Below are 17921 nucleotides of genomic sequence, written 5' to 3'. Positions count from 1 at the left end.
GACAAGTTTTGAAATCAGGTGGTGGACTTTTTGGTTGAAAAAATTGACGTTAATCCTGAAAGCGGGCGTGGCCGCTCACTACTTGTTTTCGGAAAAAGCGTTTTTCAGCCGTAAATATGGCTTTCTGAGGAAAGTGCGATCATGGAACATGTGTAGAAAGAATTGAACTTCTAAAATTCCAAAAGAAAAAAAAACGATTTTTTTCTAATTTTACCTTTCCCTGTGCCCTTAATATAATTTGCTGCCATTAACGAAGATGGGGAATCAGTTCTCTTGTATCTATTAAATATGAAACGTACTGCGCGTCTCTGTATTTTTTATAATTCTGCTATGTCTTTTTTTGCTTGGGGGTCCCTAACGATGGCGGCATATTCAAGTTTTGGTCTTATAAGCGTATTATAGGAGGTATTCACTGAGGCCGCGCTACCAGGCGGCGAAAGCGTCACCGCGGCAAACGCGCCATGTTTGTGGTCGTTTCGCGAAAGATCGCGCAGTGTCACGGTGCGCCGTGAGGTATCCGGCCTGAATTGTTGGTGATCCGTAACACCTTTGCACGTTGTTAAATGCGACAACGTTCAATTTTCTTTGTAGAATGCTTATTGTGCATAAAGTTTGCAGAAGAATTCTGTGCCGTGATTTAACTGAGGTGCGTGCCGCAACTCGGCAGCAAAACTGGCCGGCTGCATTGCACGCAAGAATGTAAACGACTTGCAGCTTTTAATATCAGTTCATAACTGTCAGCTACTCATGCAGCACACATAGTGGATAACACAGCACATGATTAATTACCCATATTCCTAAGCGGACGCTGCTGAAACTCATATTTCCAGCGGCTGTAGTCCGCGAACCCCCGAATACTCTTTGTTTCAGCAAAAAGGCATATTGTGTCATAGCTGCTTTGTTTACGCGACAAAATGGTCGAGCAAATACTGTCATGCACTCGCAGCACGAATGGCAGACAGCAGGAATGTTTTGCAGGTTTGAAGAAACGTAGCGTTGCTTCCAGTGCACAAGACCTGGAATCTGTAGGCCGGTTCGCAGCAACGCGATGTGCAGCAATTCCGCTACATTCAGTAGTAACACGTCACTTTCAGCAGACAGAGATGACAAGTTAAGCTAGCTAAACGAACATACACGTTTAACTACTCACCTAGGTGAAAAACGGCACTTCAGCCGTCGGCACCCTCAGCACGGATGTTCGGCTCGACCGCTTGTCAAGCAATTGCCCCCTCTCATAGATTTGCATACTTTAATTCCTCGGCCTGTCGGCAAACTTACGCCGTGCACAAGGCAGACCTCAATATCGATGAATTCAACGCACGGCAGCCGTCTTGTAGTACGTCGCACACCACGCCGGCACCTGCACATTCCTACGGGTCGACGTTTTCACAAAATGTAACATTTTCAGCGTGCCTGCTATTTCAGCATCGCGCAGTTCACGGCGTATCCACTCAGTCACACGGTGTTACGGGTCGGACAGAAATGATCTGTGGCGAGACGCTAAATACACTCACATTTCACACATCACAAGCCAGGTAAATGCTGCTGCTGCCGCGCGCGACCACCAACATGGCGAATGCCGCGCCGGCCACTAGCGTCCCTTGCGGATGACGTCATGTGAATACCTCCTATAGGCTAATAGCTTGCAGCTGCTAGGTACGCCCCTAAGTTTATGGCGAAGAAAACCAAGTTTACGTAAAGCTGAGGATTTAATGTGGTCTATATGGTCATTCCATTTTAGTTGTGAGTTTATTACAATACCAAGATACTTATACCTTGGCACTTCTTTAACCGGAACGCCATTAATGCAATAGTTGAAGGAAAACGGATTTTTCTTCCTTGTTATCCGCAAGAGCACAGTCTTCTGAGTATTTATTTCCATACCCCATTTTTCACTCCAGGAAACGACACTAAGCAGAGCATTATCTAAATGTTCCTGGTCAGAAACGGAAGATACCGGAGTATATATCATGCAATCATCGGCAAACAGAGCAATCTTAACAGCTGGGTTAATTTATTTATTTATTTATTGGAAATACCTGCAGCGCCCGAAGGCATTATTGCAGGGGGGATGAGGATACATAACAGAAGAATAGGCCAGAAAAAAAAAAAGCAATACGACAAGGCATGACACAGCAAGTACAAAATGAATGAAATATGAAACAACAAAAAGACATGACGAAAAAAAAGCCAACTAACCAAATGATGCTGGACCAACAAGAACGAAGACCGCGTGATTAAAATACCGGAAACTAGATCATTTATATAAATTAAAAAAAGTAGAGGACCTAGTGGCAAATGAAACAAATTGATTGGCCAGTTATGCACCAGAAACAACTACTGGAATGCATTCGCGGGAGCAGCTAGCTTTAGTGCTGAAATATAGGACGCTATTTATGCTCCAAAACATGTTTATTTGCGGGGGAAGGGGTGTCAAAATTAATAGTAATCGGCGAAGTGCATTTGCTTGCGTTTCTTCTGCTGAGACTCCATCAGCATCATCTGCAGCTTGCCCAACACTCCTGTGCAACGTGAGTGTTCTCACTGACAGAGAAGTGGCGTGCTGCAACATCGAGCGCCGACGCTACTTTATGTGCACTTGGCGGTGGCACAGTCTCGTTGCCGCCGTCAGACTTATCGTTGTCGGCTGTTCTCACTGCATGTGAGCCCTGCGACGTCTGCTGGGAGCATGCAGCCTCAATTATATCGGCGTCACTCAACGGCTCCAATGTCTCCATGCTGCTGTCCACGTAGCTCGCGCTCGCAGCACCAACAAAAGCCGTCATCGCCCGTACCGCCATACTACTTTGTTTACACCACGTGATCGCGACCCAGCGACCGCGTCACAACGAAAACCTGTAACGGCTCGCGCTCAAGCATCAGCAGCACGGGCGAGTGCTCCGGCAGCGAAAACCTGCTACCGCATGCACCGGAACGCGGGGCGGGCTCCGTGAGCCTCGTGCACCCGGCTTTTCTTTTTTTCTTTTCCATTGTTTTACATCTCTGGTAAATTTGGAGCATGTTTTACTCGCTACGGGTCAACTTCTATCTACGAGGAGCGGTGTCAGCCAGTGGCTCCTAGTTCGAAATAACCGTAGCGGATGCCGACTTGTTCGAATTATCGGGAGTTTTCCCCCATTGAAATACACAGGGCTGTGCCGGGACCCGGGCGTCAGTTTGAATTACCCATAAGTTCGAATTAACCGAGTTCGAATTAACGAAATTTTACTGTAATTGCATTGTTACATGATTATTGCTTTCAGTTGTGTGGATGCTGTGATGCCATCCTGCAGGAAACAAATGAGAGGTGCCGGGATGAAGCAGGGGCTGTTTGAGTCAACTTTTATTTGCAGCCAACTTTTTTTTTTGGCCAGCAAGAGCTTTGAGTTGGGGGTAGACTTTTATACGTCAATAGATGATGATGATTGTAAAGTTCGTCCGATAAAGGCAGCGTGTTCCTACAATGAAATTTTTTGCCTGGGTCCCGTTTTTTTTCTGTGTCAGTTAATTCGAGTATTTTTCATGGTCCCAATCAGTTCGAATTAATGAGGTTTTACTGCAGTTGGACTTAGTAAATCGTTCTTTTTTTTTTTTGCCTCCTTATCTAACAAATGTCCCTAGAGGGAAAGCCCGTTATACTCTATGGCACTATCCGAGACACCTTATTTTTCTAGCTTTTTTGCAGTCCCACCATAGTGTTTGTCCTCAGCGGGAGGTAGTATTACAGTAGAATTTCAGTGATACGATCATGGCTGATGTGAATTTTGCTATGATGTGAATTCATGAAATTCCCTGGCTTGTATACAATGTTGATTTTCGGGGGACCTGAATCTAGGAGCTGTGACCACACTTGCGAGTGCCAAGTGCTGGTTGGCATTGGGACTGTGTCATTGCCATTCAAGTAGTGCACACCATGAGCACCTATCAGTGATGCATGACTGTAAAGAAATCCTGTCAGCATGGATTTGTATCATGACTTGGGGCCGCACAAACTGCTGGCAGATAGTCTTTTCTTTCTTTTTTTTTAGTTCCTTGATAATGGCAACGGCTTGAACAGGGAAGCCTGCAACACAGTGTAGGGTTAATTGTAGAGACATGGGAGAGGCCTTTGCCCTGCAGTGGGCAGTCAGGCTGATGGTGATGATGAGCCATCAGTTTTTGCGGCTCGCAAGTCATGCTGCAAGCCACCGATCAAGTCTACACTAACGCTCTGCAACTCTTGGCACTGCACTGATATCTGACGCACTCCGTCTCTGCTCCCAGCTTCGAAGCATGGTGAAATTATGGCGGGCACCTTGACGCACTCATAGTGGGACATGAGGCGAGGCCGTTTCCAGTTTCCAAAAGCAGTGACTGCCGGGGAAACTGAAAAGGGGGATGTGCGGGATGAAGCGCGCCTCCTTCCTCTGATAGCAGCGGCCGCAACCGCCTTAACAACGCAATCGCCAAAGCAGGTGCATTCTTCTGCATTGGCTGTATTTTGTGGGCTACCATGTTGCTACACGCTGCTCCTTTTATGCGAATTAAATGCCCGGTTTGTGTGGAAACATTTATTTATTTATTTATTTCGTTTACCCTCAGGGTCAAAGGCATTACAGAGGGGAATGGTTACAAAAAATAAAAAGAAACAACATACAAAGCAGCAAAGAAATTAGTAATGCAGAAATGATGGCTCCTAGTCATACAGTATTATCTAATGGGTTATTATTGATGTGCTGATTATTAAAATATAATATAGTACATGCAGTGCATCAATACAGTGAAAAAAAAACACATTTTGTTAGTGCAACAAAGAAAATCAGATGGCCAACTTATACAGTGTTGTACAATGTAAGACAGTACGTACAGTGTAGCAATACAGTGAAAAAAAAATGGCTGGACAAAATGTAAAAAGAATAAAAGAATCAGATGTTCCTACTTATACAGTGTTCTCTAATGCGGTCTTGAAGTGTTTGTTGTCAGCAATGGTACCGGTTGATGTGGGAAGGTGATTCCACTCACCAGCTGTGCGCGGAAGGAATGTCTGAAACATGGCATTGGTTTTGAATGATTGAATTCCGACTTTGTTTGTGTGATCTAACCTTGATGAAATGTATTGGGGAGGGGAGATAAGTTCGTCGCCAAGAGAGGGGTGATGAAATATCCTGTGAAAAAGTGAAAGTCTAAGGGCTTTACGGCGAGATGCTAACGATGGCAAGCTAAGAATTAGTTTCATTGCAGAAATGCTGGCAGTTTGGTTATAATTGCAAAGAATAAAACGAGCAGAATTGTTTTGTACCATTTTTAATGAGTGAATTAGGTTTTGTTGAAAGGGATCCCAAACTGCTGCAGCATACTCGAGCTTCGAGCGGATCAGTGACTTATATAACAGTAGTTCTAAGGAAGAAGGTGCCTTAGAGAAATTACGTTTTAGATATCCCAGCATGCGATCAGCATTATTAATTACGAAAGAAATGTGAATGGACCAAGTGAGGTTGCTAGTAATATGAACACCAAAATATTTGTAAGATGAAACAGGATCTAGAGGGACATTATTAACGTGGTAGGAAGGTAGCTGACTAGAAGTTCTTGACACACGCAGAAATTTACATTTTTTAATGTTGAATTCCATTGACCATGATTGGCACCTAATAAAGTAGATCAATAATGAAAATTAAAAAAAGAAGACGACCAAGTACAGACCCTTGTGGTACGCCAGAATGTACTCTACTAGGCTGCCAGGTTGTGTCATTATCATAAACAAATTGTGAACGGTTAAAAAGAAAGCACTCGAGCCAAGCAAGCAGTTTGGTATCGATGTTAAGTCGACGTAACTTAAACATTAGAAGATTATGGCATACTTTATCAAACGCTTTCAAAAAATCTAAAAATACACAGCCGGCAAGTGAAGAGCGGTCAAGGATGACGTTTAGCTTATGCATAAATGATACTAGTTGTGTTTCACATGAATATGTCTTGCGAAAACCATGTTGCGATGATGAAAAAAATGAATTAGTTTCAAGAAAGCTAGCAAGATTTGAGGCAAGTACATGTTCTAGAATTTTACATGGAATGCAAGTGAGCGAAATAGGATGGTAATTATAGGGACAATGCTTGTCACCTGATTTATAGAGTGGGATCACCTTCCCGACCTTCCATTCAGCAGGCAAGGAACTTTTTTCGAGCGACTGCTGGAAAATCATTGTTAAAAAATTGAAGATTAAGTGCTCGTGTTTTTTAAAAATTTCGCATTGATGAAATGGTGCCCAGGAGCGGAAGATGGTTTTAGAGATGAAATTATTGATTCGACGCCTGCTGCTTCAATGGTTATGGGAAACATTGCTGGGTAAAATCGTTGACGTCCGTGGATTGGAGAGTAATATTGGTGGTCGACGAAAAGTTGCGCAAGAAAACTTCGTTAAGTACGGATGCACATTCGCTAATTGGAATAACATTTGAAGAGCTGTCAATCAGGGTTATCATGTCATCAGCTTTGGGGTTAATGACACGCCAGAATTTTTTGATGTCGGTTTTAAGCATGGATGGCAAGGTGTTAAGAAGAAAGTTATCCTTGGCTTGTTTAAGTGTGGTTACATACTCGTGGGCTGCCAGTTTGTATCTTGTCCACCGCGTTATGTCAGAAGAACCTTTGGCTGATTTATAGAGACACTTTTTTTTATTAGACAAGCGCTTGAGACAGATGTTGTACCACGGAGCGTTATGGTTAGATGCGAGAGTGCGAAGGGGGGTGTATTTGTTTGTAAGTTCAGCAATTTTAGAAGCAAACATATCCCAGTTGGACTGAACGCTATGACAGTCAAAGTCTGTCAAAAATATGATTTGCTCAGCAAAATCATGATATGTGGAAGGCTTAAATTTTTACAGTTCTGATTATTCATGATCAGAATTATTGCAACTTTAAGTTACCAAGAGCTAATAGAGTAGCTTTGATGCAACAGATCAGTGTAAAAAAAAAAAGCTTGCCAACATGTGCACTTCCAGTGCAGTGGAGCTTGTGCATTTTCTTAACATGTGGCATTCTCAGGACCACGACATGCCAAGCAGACGAAAGTGCAGTAAAGCCTTAGCAATTTGAACTCGGTTAACTTGAAATCTTGGATAATTCTAAGAATTTTTGCGGTCCCGTAATTTCTTCTGCAAATTTCTCCGGATAATTGGAAGCGGTGGCCTGCAACAGCCTGGCTGATTTGAAGATCTGGGATGCTATGCGGGAATTGAAATTTGAAAATTGGTTGTTGGGTAAAGGAAATGACGCAGTATCTGTCTTGCATATGGGCGGACACATGCACCATAAGGGAAGGGATAAAGGAGGGACTGAGAGAAGAAAAGGAGAAATAGGTGCCGTAGTGGAGGGCTCTGGAATAATTTTGACTACTGGGGGATCTTTAGCATGCACTGACATCACACAGTACACAGGTGCTTTTGCGTTTCGCCTCCATCGAAACGCGGCTGCCGCAATCGGGTTCGAACCCAGGTACTCCAAATCAGTAGCCAAGTGCCGTAACTACTGAGCCGCCGTGCCTTTTGGCTAAGATCATGTGCGGGAATGCCTGATTCAGATTTCATCACAAACCAGTGAAGCGACAGGTTCTCGGGAATCGTGAGGCAGTGCCACAGAATGATGCCCATGCTTGATATGCGAAGCGCCCCAGCCCCAGTGCTCCCAGCACAATAACCAGTGAATGGTGCGGCTTGCGGACTGCTGAAATGCATGCCTGCACTTGTCTTGCGATGGGCTGAGAGCGCGCAATGCTGACCTGTACTGTTTCTTTGAGTGTGTGCCGTGGCATCTCTGATTACCATCGCGCAGTCGACCTTTCTTCAGAAAAGCGACTGTCTGCATTTGGGGGTTTGGCCTGTATGCAGAGTTAACCTATTTGTGAGTTCTGTAGTCTTACATGAGTGGTGCGTGCTACATGCTGCATGCTGGCACCCATTCCTATCAAGATGATGTCATTAACTTGTATGGTTCTGCCGAGAATATTCTAATTGCGGTTTACCAAACTCGTTCGTGCTTGCTCAGATGAGCGGTAGGTAGTGTGAGAGCAAACTTCTAATTCTCTCCGAGGTATCTGTTGCGCCGCAGTACCTATTGCAGTTCATTTTGTCGCTAGTCAGTGGGGCGGCCTGCAGGGTAGAGAGCTGTTTTTTTGCTTTTGATCTCCATTGGCTTCAGAGTACTATCTTTGTGATCGCATTGTTACATGTTTATTGCTTTGAGTTGCATGCATGCCACGATGCCATCCTGCAGGAAACTACGAAGCAAAGCGGGCTGCCAGGACATGGGGGGGGAGGGGGGGGGGGGGTATGCATTAGCTTATATATGGAGCACCCAACTTCTTTTTTTTTTTCCGTCAGAAGGGGCTGCAAGTTGGGAAGGGGGAGGGTGGTAGACTTTTATGCAGCAATATACAGTAACTGCAAAGTTCGTCCAATAAAAGAAGCAGGTTCCCGCAAGAAAATTTCACGAGGTTTTACTGTAAACAGCTACTCTTCCAGCTAGCAGACTAGTGCAACAGGCTATTATTGCCTTCATGTGTGAAACTCTTAGCCACTGGGCGACGGGATCAGAATAGGGGCAGCTCATTAAAAATGCAAACGTGGAGCCCTGCTTATAAGGGACCTCTCATGTAACAGGTGAAAACTCCTCTCCAGTGTGTATCTGTTAAAAAGGAGTTCAAGTGTACAGCAAAACATCATTGATTCAGCCCCTGTTAGTTCAGAAATCTTGATAGTGGGGACACCTCTCCCCGTCTGGTCCTGTCAAATGCATGCACTATTGTATGGCATGAAACTCTTGTTAATTCGGACTGGCGGCGAAGCTCGCGTGTGCACAGGATGGGGCAGTGATGATGGTGAGTGAGTGACTTGGAAGTCTTGCCACGAAGCTTTGTTAGCTAGAAAAGACCGCAAAACAAAATAAGCATCGCCATCACCGGCCGATTTCACCCCTAATATGCATGCGTCAACACCGATTTTTGGGCTTGATCCCAACGGCTATGCTGCCCTGTCATTCACTTCAAAATGATGGCAACCTGTTCTGTGCAGTAAGGACGTCACGAGTCTGAATCAGCTGGTGGGAACATCTTTAAATTCATTGTTCTCAGCGGTAAATGCGTCTTTTGCTGCCAGACAAATTCCAGCATGCTCAGAAAGAGCGAAAAATCAATTTTTTTTACTGAGAGCAATAATTGCATAGAGTTGTCCTTGCTGTCCCTTTAAGCACACATCGGAAAAATGTCAGGTCCTGTCAGACTTGCCGAAAAAACTCTGAAACAAGCTGGTTGAAAAGAGCACAGTGCTTGCATTTGCAGTGGACTCCCGCTAAGGCAAACTTGGTTGAGGCGAATTCTCAGATAAACAATATGAGAACATTTGGTTGATTTCCCGATTCAGTGTAAAAAAAAATCTGCTTGAGATTAAATTTTGCTGCGACTATAAGCCATGGCGATCCTGTGCAGTGGTACTCTCAGCGGGTCAGTGCGGCAGTGTTGAGGAAAGAAAAAATATTTAATCACATCCACGGATGGCATTGCATTCACACAAGATAGTTCACTTGCAAATGTGCAGAGAACCTGTCTTGCAGGTGCACGCTTTCTTTGGGGAAGCTTTCTTGCCAGTGCAGGTGAGACAGGGCACTTTCGCTCCTGTTTGTGCTTGGCTCTTAGATCTGATATGGCTAGATCTCGGCATCGTGCGGGCCTTCGTGCCATGCGTTGCCACTGGAGAACTGAAAGCCGCCTTAGGCATTCGTTTTCGTTGACTTGAAGTTTAATCCTTTATAAGATGTGAGCTGTATACATGTCTCGCATGTGTGCGAATCGTAAAATCTCACTCAGAACGACTCTTGAAATTGAATTGTATCACTTTCAAACCATTTTGCCCACTGGTTTTGTCGAATAAAATGAGTACATAGTTGTACGAATCACTTCATAAAATGACTTCCAATATGGTATGTATCCGTACTTAGCCTTATCGACATAAACTTATTGCAAAGAAAACTTGCATTAAAATTGAAATTGCTTTAGGAAATATTGGGAGCCAGTCGGCTGATGGAAAAGGCATGGAAAAGGCTGAAAAGTTCAACAGTTTTTCAAATTTTATTTTTCCTGCCATAATGGGCTTTGTGGAACTGTACACCTGTGCTTGTAAAAATACACAGAACACCAAGGAGGCCTATTAGCAAAAGATAAAAACAAGGTGAATTGTTTGTTTGATAGTTCGATTGTATTCAGCACATAGAATATGGTACGTAGGTGCACTGTTGTCAGATTCAGACACCTGAAGCAAGTTGCACAACGTGCGTCACATTCTCTATAAACAGTTGGGAGGTGAATTCTCTGCCAACACGGCGTCGCAACACAACTTATTGTTGCAAAGAGATTTCCAGATATAGACGCTGCGTGCGCATTGCCTACCGTGGACGGAGAAATGCGTGGGCACCTGCTTTTAGCGTAAGTGACAGCCATGCTACAAAAGGAGTGAGATAATAGGGGCATACGGCTACCCGGCTGGGCACCGTCAAAGCGCTGGGAGCTGGAGGGAAAGCAAAAAACAAATGAAAACAGAAAAATCAAAAGGCAGCGTTATTTACCTGCAAACATTGCTAGGGATAGAAAGAAAATTGACAGTTTATGCTTTTTATGTACTAAATTGTGAAATTCAGAAAATGCTGTTGGTGTGTTTGAGAGTGTGTGGTGTATTGCGTATTTGTGCCGTATAGAGTCGAATCCCGCTACAGTGAAATTCACAGGAGCTGTGAAAAAATTCACTAAAGATTGTGAAATTGCACCAGTTCACGAGCAGTGCTTATTTTCCAAAAATAGCTTTGGTCTTTCATCGTTTAGAACTCAGCATCATGGCATGATTTTCATGGCACTCCGGAAACAGCGCATGTATTCGTGTAATAAACACACCCACTACATTTGCTATCAAAACTCGTTTTTTTTTTTTTTTCCCGCAAGCAATATAACAGCGCCCCTACTTTTGCCGTGTGAGAAACCGCGCTGAGACCATGCTGCCTGGAGGCATTTTGACATGAACTAGGCATGCGTGCACTCGTGTGCATTAAAAAGGGGTCACATGTACCATGAAGCCAGGGCTTTAGACAGCATGCCAGAAATGGGTTTGCTCCGATTCTTCGAAGACGATTTGTGATGCATGGTAGGAACATACTGGCATATTGTCATTCTGTTGAGACTCAGCCTGTAACCGCAGTGACACTGCCATTTATATGCAGTTGTGCCTGTACTAGGTCAATGCCAGGTTCACCAGAAAAGAAAAATAAACATAACGATGCTCGCCTGCGCCACAAAAGCGAGACTAGAGTGCACCCTAGCTGACATTAGGCTTCTTGCAACAAAGTGTTGCCCACTTGCATGCCGGGTGACAGCGGATCGTTGTGCACTGCTTGCTCAGTGTCGTTAGGCCTCACGTGCTCCACACTGGACCCACAAAAAAAATCCTTTGGAAGTAGTTATGCATCGCATCTTTATACACACATGTCTGCATATGTCTGCATAGCAACTTCAATTCCCAGTGTCAGCTGTGTGCAATTGAGAGTGCAAACTTACTTTAGCAGCCGTTTTTGGGGGAACCTAACGAGATATCTGCATATGGGCACGCACAGAAATAAAAAATTGGCTGCTTACGCAGAAAAAATTCGTTGGAGCGGAACCTGCTACGAGAATAGTTCATAGTTCGTTGGGGGGGGGGGGGGGGGGAATTAATTGTATTTCCTTGTATAGATTCTGACAGGCAATCAAGAATACTTCGTTATGGCGTAAATTTGGCTGTAGCTGCGTTGGTTGTGGCAGAGTTTGACTCTAGTACGTGTGGACATACTAACAGCTATTTCAGAATTTATGCAAAAAGCATAAACATTGACAATTTTTTTCAAATCTTCCTCTTTCATAATTTCCCTACATGGCATTGTCCTTGTGTCCACCTGACATGAAACTCTTACTGCTTCTTTTCCTTGAGAGTCGTACTATATTCCCATACCATACCATCACAGAAAACCATGCCAGGTGTTCTGTAATGCTATTTTCTGGATTCTTATTGGTTTGCGTATGCACTGTAAGCTAGGATCAAAGCAGTAAAGATAAGAAAATCGTAAAGTTAAACCTGGATATAACAAAACTGACAAGAGTCTGGGATTTTTTGTTATATGTACCTAGGTTTTTGTTACGTGAAGTTTTCACGAGAAGACGTGAAAGGACAGTGCAGAATGGAAACCAGAATAAGAAATAAGTGTAGGTAAATCACCTTGAAAATGTTTACAAAAAATACATGAGTTGAAGATCAGGCGAGTTGGATGTTCATGAGAAGGGTAGTCACAGTGCGAAAGGAAAGACGGATGCAAGAATCGGACACAGGGAACCCCGTTATTCGAAGTCATAAATCCAGAGAAGCGTTTCAGGATTGCGCTCATAGCGCGACTACACCACCTACGCCGCGGTTTGCGCAACACGACTGTGAATGGGATGGGGGAATGGGGGAAACAAGGGCACTGCGGCCGAGCTGAAGGAGAGTGCTCAGCACCAGCTTCTACCCGCATGTTCCCTCTCTCGGTCTGCCTGCCACTGCTGCCCCAGAAAACGAACTCTTCGCCTTGCATCGCCGGCTCTCTCCACTGTCCCCGCTTTGGCACTTGAGAGCTATCTGCGCAGGAATCATGCAAGCAATAGCATGGCAGCAATGGGCATGCACTGCTTGTGCCGTGTCTTTTTTGTTATGTCCCTTTTTTTTGCTGCTTTTGAGCATGAACTGTGGTATGACGTTCCAAAAGTGAAAGCAATGAAGATGCACTGACGGCGCTGGAGTACAGCGCATTGTGCCAACTTCGTAACTATTTGCAGTCGTAGACGTTCCTGTCATGTCAGTTCATGCTTCATTGTCATGAAACTCTTCTGCCAAATTTTCTAACTCAGCACAAGCTAACAGTCGACGTAGCGAGTTCGTTATATCGAGGTCATTCATCGCAACACCTTTGTTGCATGGAGGTCTCAAATACATGCGCTTCAGTGGGGCCGTGTTGGGGAAGTGAACTTCGTGACATAAAGGAATTCACTATATGGAGTTTCATTACATCAATGTTTAACTAATGATTTTTCATTTGCACTTTTGTACTTCCTGTACTGCATGGCCCGCCTTACCATTCGTTGCGCCTGTTATTAGTAGTGGGGACTTTTTCCAACCACCAGATGGCAGCAGGAGTCAGAGGCATCCATCTAGTGGTTGCCAGCACAGTTCCTGTGCATCTGATGATGCACAGCGGGCAGCTGGTGGGTTGTGACTGGCAAGGGCAGCGCTGGATGTCGTGGTTCTTGTGGAAGGAGGGTGCAAGCTCTCTGGAGATTCGCCAGTGACTTGTGGCAGTGTGCAGTGAGCAGGTGGCATCCCTAAGAACAGTGTTCTACTACACTAACAGCTATCATTGTACAGTGGAAATCTTTTGAGGGTAGAACAGCTACCATTGTACGATGGAAAGCCTTTAAGGTCAGCACTAACAGCTACCGCTGTGCTACAGAAAATCGTCGAGGGTGGCACCAACAGCTACTGTTGTACTGCGGAAAACCTTCAAGGGTAGCACCAACAGCTAGCGCTGTACTGTGGAAAACCTTCGAGGGTAGCACTAACTACCGCAGTACCACGCAAAACCTTCGAGAGTAGCATGAACAGGTACCACTGTGCTGTGGAAAACCTTCGAGGGTAGCACTAACAGCTACCGCAGTACTATGTAAGACCTTCGGGGGTAGCACTGACAGCTACCGCAGTACTGCGTGAAACCTTCGATGTCAGCATTAACAGCTACCCGTGTACGCCTGAAACATTTGGAGGGTAACAGCTACCACTGTACTGTAGAAAACCTTCAAGGGTAGAACTAACAGCTACCACTGTACGAAAGCAAAGTCCTGGGGATTGCATTGAAAGCTTCCACTGTGCCATTGCAAAACACACGCTTGGACAAATGAGTGTGACATCATCAAAACAGCATGGGGTCTGGGACAAGCGCAATGTGTGAGCTTCTTTGCTCATTCTTGTCCCTGCTCTGTTTCGACAGTACCTCTGCAAGGCTTTGAACAGCGACTGCTGTACCATGGAAAACTCTGGGGTAGCACTTGAGAGCTACTGCTGCAGTACGGCTAAGTTTCGAGGGCAGGACTAATGTCTGCTGCTGCTGTTAAAGTGTGTGTCATGATGTGTTGTTGGATGCTGATATTGAGACCTGGCTGTGCAGAGGAGCTGTGCCTGAAGCGGGCCCTTATCTCTGAGGAGGACGACCTGGCTCCAATGGGTGGCCGCCAGCTGCTGCTGCAGACTGAGGACCAGCTGCTGGCTGATGGCTTCGTGCAGCTGGAGCCGCCGCTGTCCGAGGAGGACTATGCCTTCACGCTTGACCAGGCCGAAGGCATCACCGAGCTCTTCGACGACTACGACTTCTCTGACCTGTGCCCGCCCAAGTGAGGAGGGTGGTAGCCTCACCTCCCTGCCACCTCCACTGACATGTCAGTCAGTCAGTCTGTGCCGAGAAGTACAAAAGTAGGCGCACGTGTCGTCGCCGGCTGCCCTCCCCCCCGGTGATGCCCCTTCCCATTAGCACTGCCACATCATGCACGAGGCCCAGCATGCTTGTCTTTCATGCTTGGCAGTCATGCTCGTCACCGTGCCCTTTCCTGCTCATGCATGCATGCATGAGCAGACTGTGTAATGTAATGTATAGTAACTGCCCACAGGGAAATCAAATGAGTTACAGGCTGTGTTGGCCTCGGAGGCCCCCTCCAGTGGTACCTCCCTTCACTTGATGTGAACTCCTTCCTTCTTGCTGTGTGTGTGTGTGTGTGTGTGTGCGTCAGGTTTGTTTTGTTCGTTTTCTGTTCGGCTCTTTTATATTTATGCTTTCAAGCACTGGTTTTAGGCTGCATTCTTGATGTCTTGAGAGTGAACCATGCAGGTTTTGCTTGGCTTTTTCCGGGGTGCATTGCGTATCTTCTCTGCCTCTCGATGCCTCCCCAAAAGCAAGGTTTTATAAAATGTATCTTAGTTGTGCATGTGGAGCGTGTCCAGTGCTAAGGTAGCATTGAGACGGAAGAGGATGAAAGCGGGAGGGATCTCTGTCAGTGTGTATGCGTGTGTTTCAAGGAGGCCTTGCCAATGTTGCCTTTCTAAGCACAGGAGTTGGTGTAGTTGAAGTGCATGATTGAGTACCGACTTGGCTTCAAGGGAAAAGCACAGACTTCGTAAAGGGGCTGCTTGCATGCACTTTTGGAGTCTACACAATGCTTTAGCACCTGGGCTTGGCGATACTGTGGCTTGCGTACTGGTAATAGCTGCAAAATTGAGTTTATGCAGTACTTTTCTTGGCCACAAGTCTGTTTTGCCATCAGCATGCATGTTAGTGGGAATAGTCCAATTTTTGTGCCCATCTGGCTTTTCAAAATAGACACGTCACTTTTGGCATTCATGCAGGGGCACTGTGTAGTGGGTGGTATTGGTTTCTATCTTCTGTGCTCTTTCTGGTCACTCTTCTCAGTGCATGACAGGAAGCCAGGGCCTTGTGTGCAAAGAATGTTGCATGTGGAGATAATATCCCACAGACTTCCACTAGCTCCTGGCTGCACTTGCGTAATGTTCTTTGTGTTGCTTTTCTCAGATTTAAGGGGTTCCGTTCTAAGGCAGTTGTGGTGCTTTTGGTCCTTGCGTGTTTGTGAAGCTTTTTCAATCTATTGGCAGGTATCTTAGAGATTGTTCCTTCTTAAACGGCACCTGTCCCTGCAACTTTCAGGCCACCCACAATAGCGGCCATTGGACATGCTGAAACTGCATCAGTGCCAAAGCAAGCAGTCACTTTAGTGGACTCGGAAACACTGCATATGTAAGCCTGCTGCCTTTGAATGAAAGTGTTCGCTGCTGTAGGGCGCAGTGAAATAAAAAGAAAATTCTCTCCTCTGTTGGTAGCTGGTATATGCCGCATTGCACAGTGCTTGCTTGCTGGCATTCTGGAAATTTAACAAGGTTTTATTTTTTTGCGTGGAAAGCTCACTTCTAAGTCAGTCCTTGTGTACCACAGTCACCACAAATGGCACCAATTGAGACAGCCACGAATGAAAGCCCCAGGTGTGCCAGTTGAATCACTGTACTCCTGCCAGGCCCATGTATAGTCAACATACTCTTACAGAGAATTTCACGTGAGACCTTACGGTAACCTGTACCTAGAAGTTTTGGAATTTCTAAATAATAATTAATGATCTTTCTGCAGGTGCCTCAAAAAAAAAAAACGCCTTATGCTCACCGTTGATGCTAGTTTTATTTGTATGACAATGGACGCTTGGTCGTCCATCCTTGCTTGGTGTCATACAGGAGCGTGGGGCTCCTTTCAAGCTGTTTGCTTTGTATAGAGATGTGGCTGAATCTTCATACTGCTCAGACATCTGTTAGGTTCAAACACTGTAGCCATAGCACATGGTTTCAGGTAGCTTTGTCAAGGCCCGGAAACATGTATGGATGACTTAAGCACCAGCTGAAGCAGTAGGTCACACTTGAGGCTGTGAGGAGGTATGTTTGTTTAAGGCCCTGTACTGTGAGAGTTCTTTTGGCCGCATTGCAGACACAGGTCGCATCTTCTTTTTGTGCGCGAAGTGCTGAGCCTTGTCAGATGAAGTGAGAGCTGTGCCTCTCTGCTGAGTGCACTCTCTCCCCAGCAAGCGTCCTTTTTTGGTCCATGTGGTGTGCAATGCTCTTTGAGCCAACTGTTGCTTGCTTCCCTGTTGCACTGAGAGAGCTCCTTGCACCTGAAGGAAGCAGAAATGCCTTGTGATCTGTGTAAAAAAAAAACAGAGGTGGTGTTTGCAGCAGTGTTGTTGGCAGCCTCCCACATTCCTCGACCTGGCGCACTGAACTGCACTTTGCCTCTGTGTGAAGTGGCCGCCTCCAGCCAGTCTCGAGAGTTAGAAGTGTTGTGCCTTTGCACGAGTTGTGACGTGGTGATTAGCCATGACAAAAACATGCAGCATCCTCTGGAACTGTCTTCTCTGCCGCTTAGCCGGCTGCACACTCGTGTGCTAGGCTCTCAGTCGAGGCAGCCGCCACTGTGGTAGAAAACGCTGCTCGGCTTATCTTGGCAGGCAGCCGCCACCTACTAAGGACAACACCCCTATTGCTATTGTTTGGGGTCGCAAAACTGCCATTACCATGCAAGGTATTATATTTTGCAACAAGAAACTGGTGTTTATTGTAAATAGTCTGTAACATATATTTTTCACTTTATGTAGGAGTTTTGCATTTGTGTTAGCTTCAGAATGTTGACCGGCATTTTCTTTTTAGGAGGTTGAATTTTGGTCTTGTGACGACAAGCAAGCAGCTTTAAGGCTGGCTTGGAGCTGTTGCCAAATAAACATTGTTTTATATACTGCAATACAGTGTGTGTATTTTTTCACGCTGTTTCACTTGTGTCAAAACATCTGTGTAGTTGCATGAGTGTCAAATTGTCTCGTGGCGGTGACAGCTACTGGAATGTCACTGCAGTGCTTCAGAAAGAAACGTTTTATTTGAGTGAACTTATGTCCATGAAAAGAACAAACTCGACAGCAGCAGTACAAGCAGCTACTGCACCTGGCAGCATCGAAGACCAGAAACACAGTCACTCTCAGCAGTGCTCAACTAAAAGACTGCAGCTAAATTTCCAGCAACACATCTGGAACATTAATATATTCATCTAGAACAAGGGTTCTCAACTGTGGTTCTGCAGGACCCTTTGGCTTCTTGGACTGCTTTGTGTTCCCTGAGCACCTTCACCCTTTACGGTGCTGTGTACATATGTACACATATGTACATTGCATATGTACATATGCACATTACATATGTACATTGCTAACTTGCATCTTTTTCTATTACTAGCTTCTTTTTTTCTGGAAAATTTA

The 17921-nt window shown here is 45.2% G+C and overlaps 1 protein-coding gene across 2 annotated transcripts in view; it reads left to right on the top strand.

The window, feature by feature from the left end:
* The window catches only part of LOC144127871 (transcription factor E2F3-like), a 44337-nt gene extending 26923 nt beyond the window's left edge, over positions 1-17414 (top strand). For both annotated transcript variants that reach the window (XM_077660847.1, XM_077660848.1), the window contains exon 7: positions 14243-17414. In XM_077660847.1, coding sequence (XP_077516973.1) covers positions 14243-14469 — 227 coding nt within the window. In that variant the 3' untranslated portion in view covers positions 14470-17414. The remainder of the gene's footprint in view (positions 1-14242) is intronic.
* Positions 17415-17921: the final 507 nt, after the last annotated feature.

This window comes from Amblyomma americanum, chromosome 4, assembly GCF_052857255.1.
Source record: "Amblyomma americanum isolate KBUSLIRL-KWMA chromosome 4, ASM5285725v1, whole genome shotgun sequence".
NCBI lineage: Eukaryota > Metazoa > Arthropoda > Arachnida > Ixodida > Ixodidae > Amblyomma > Amblyomma americanum.
The sequence above is the reverse complement of the archived record's forward strand: the minus strand, read 5'-3'. Positions and strand labels throughout refer to the sequence as shown.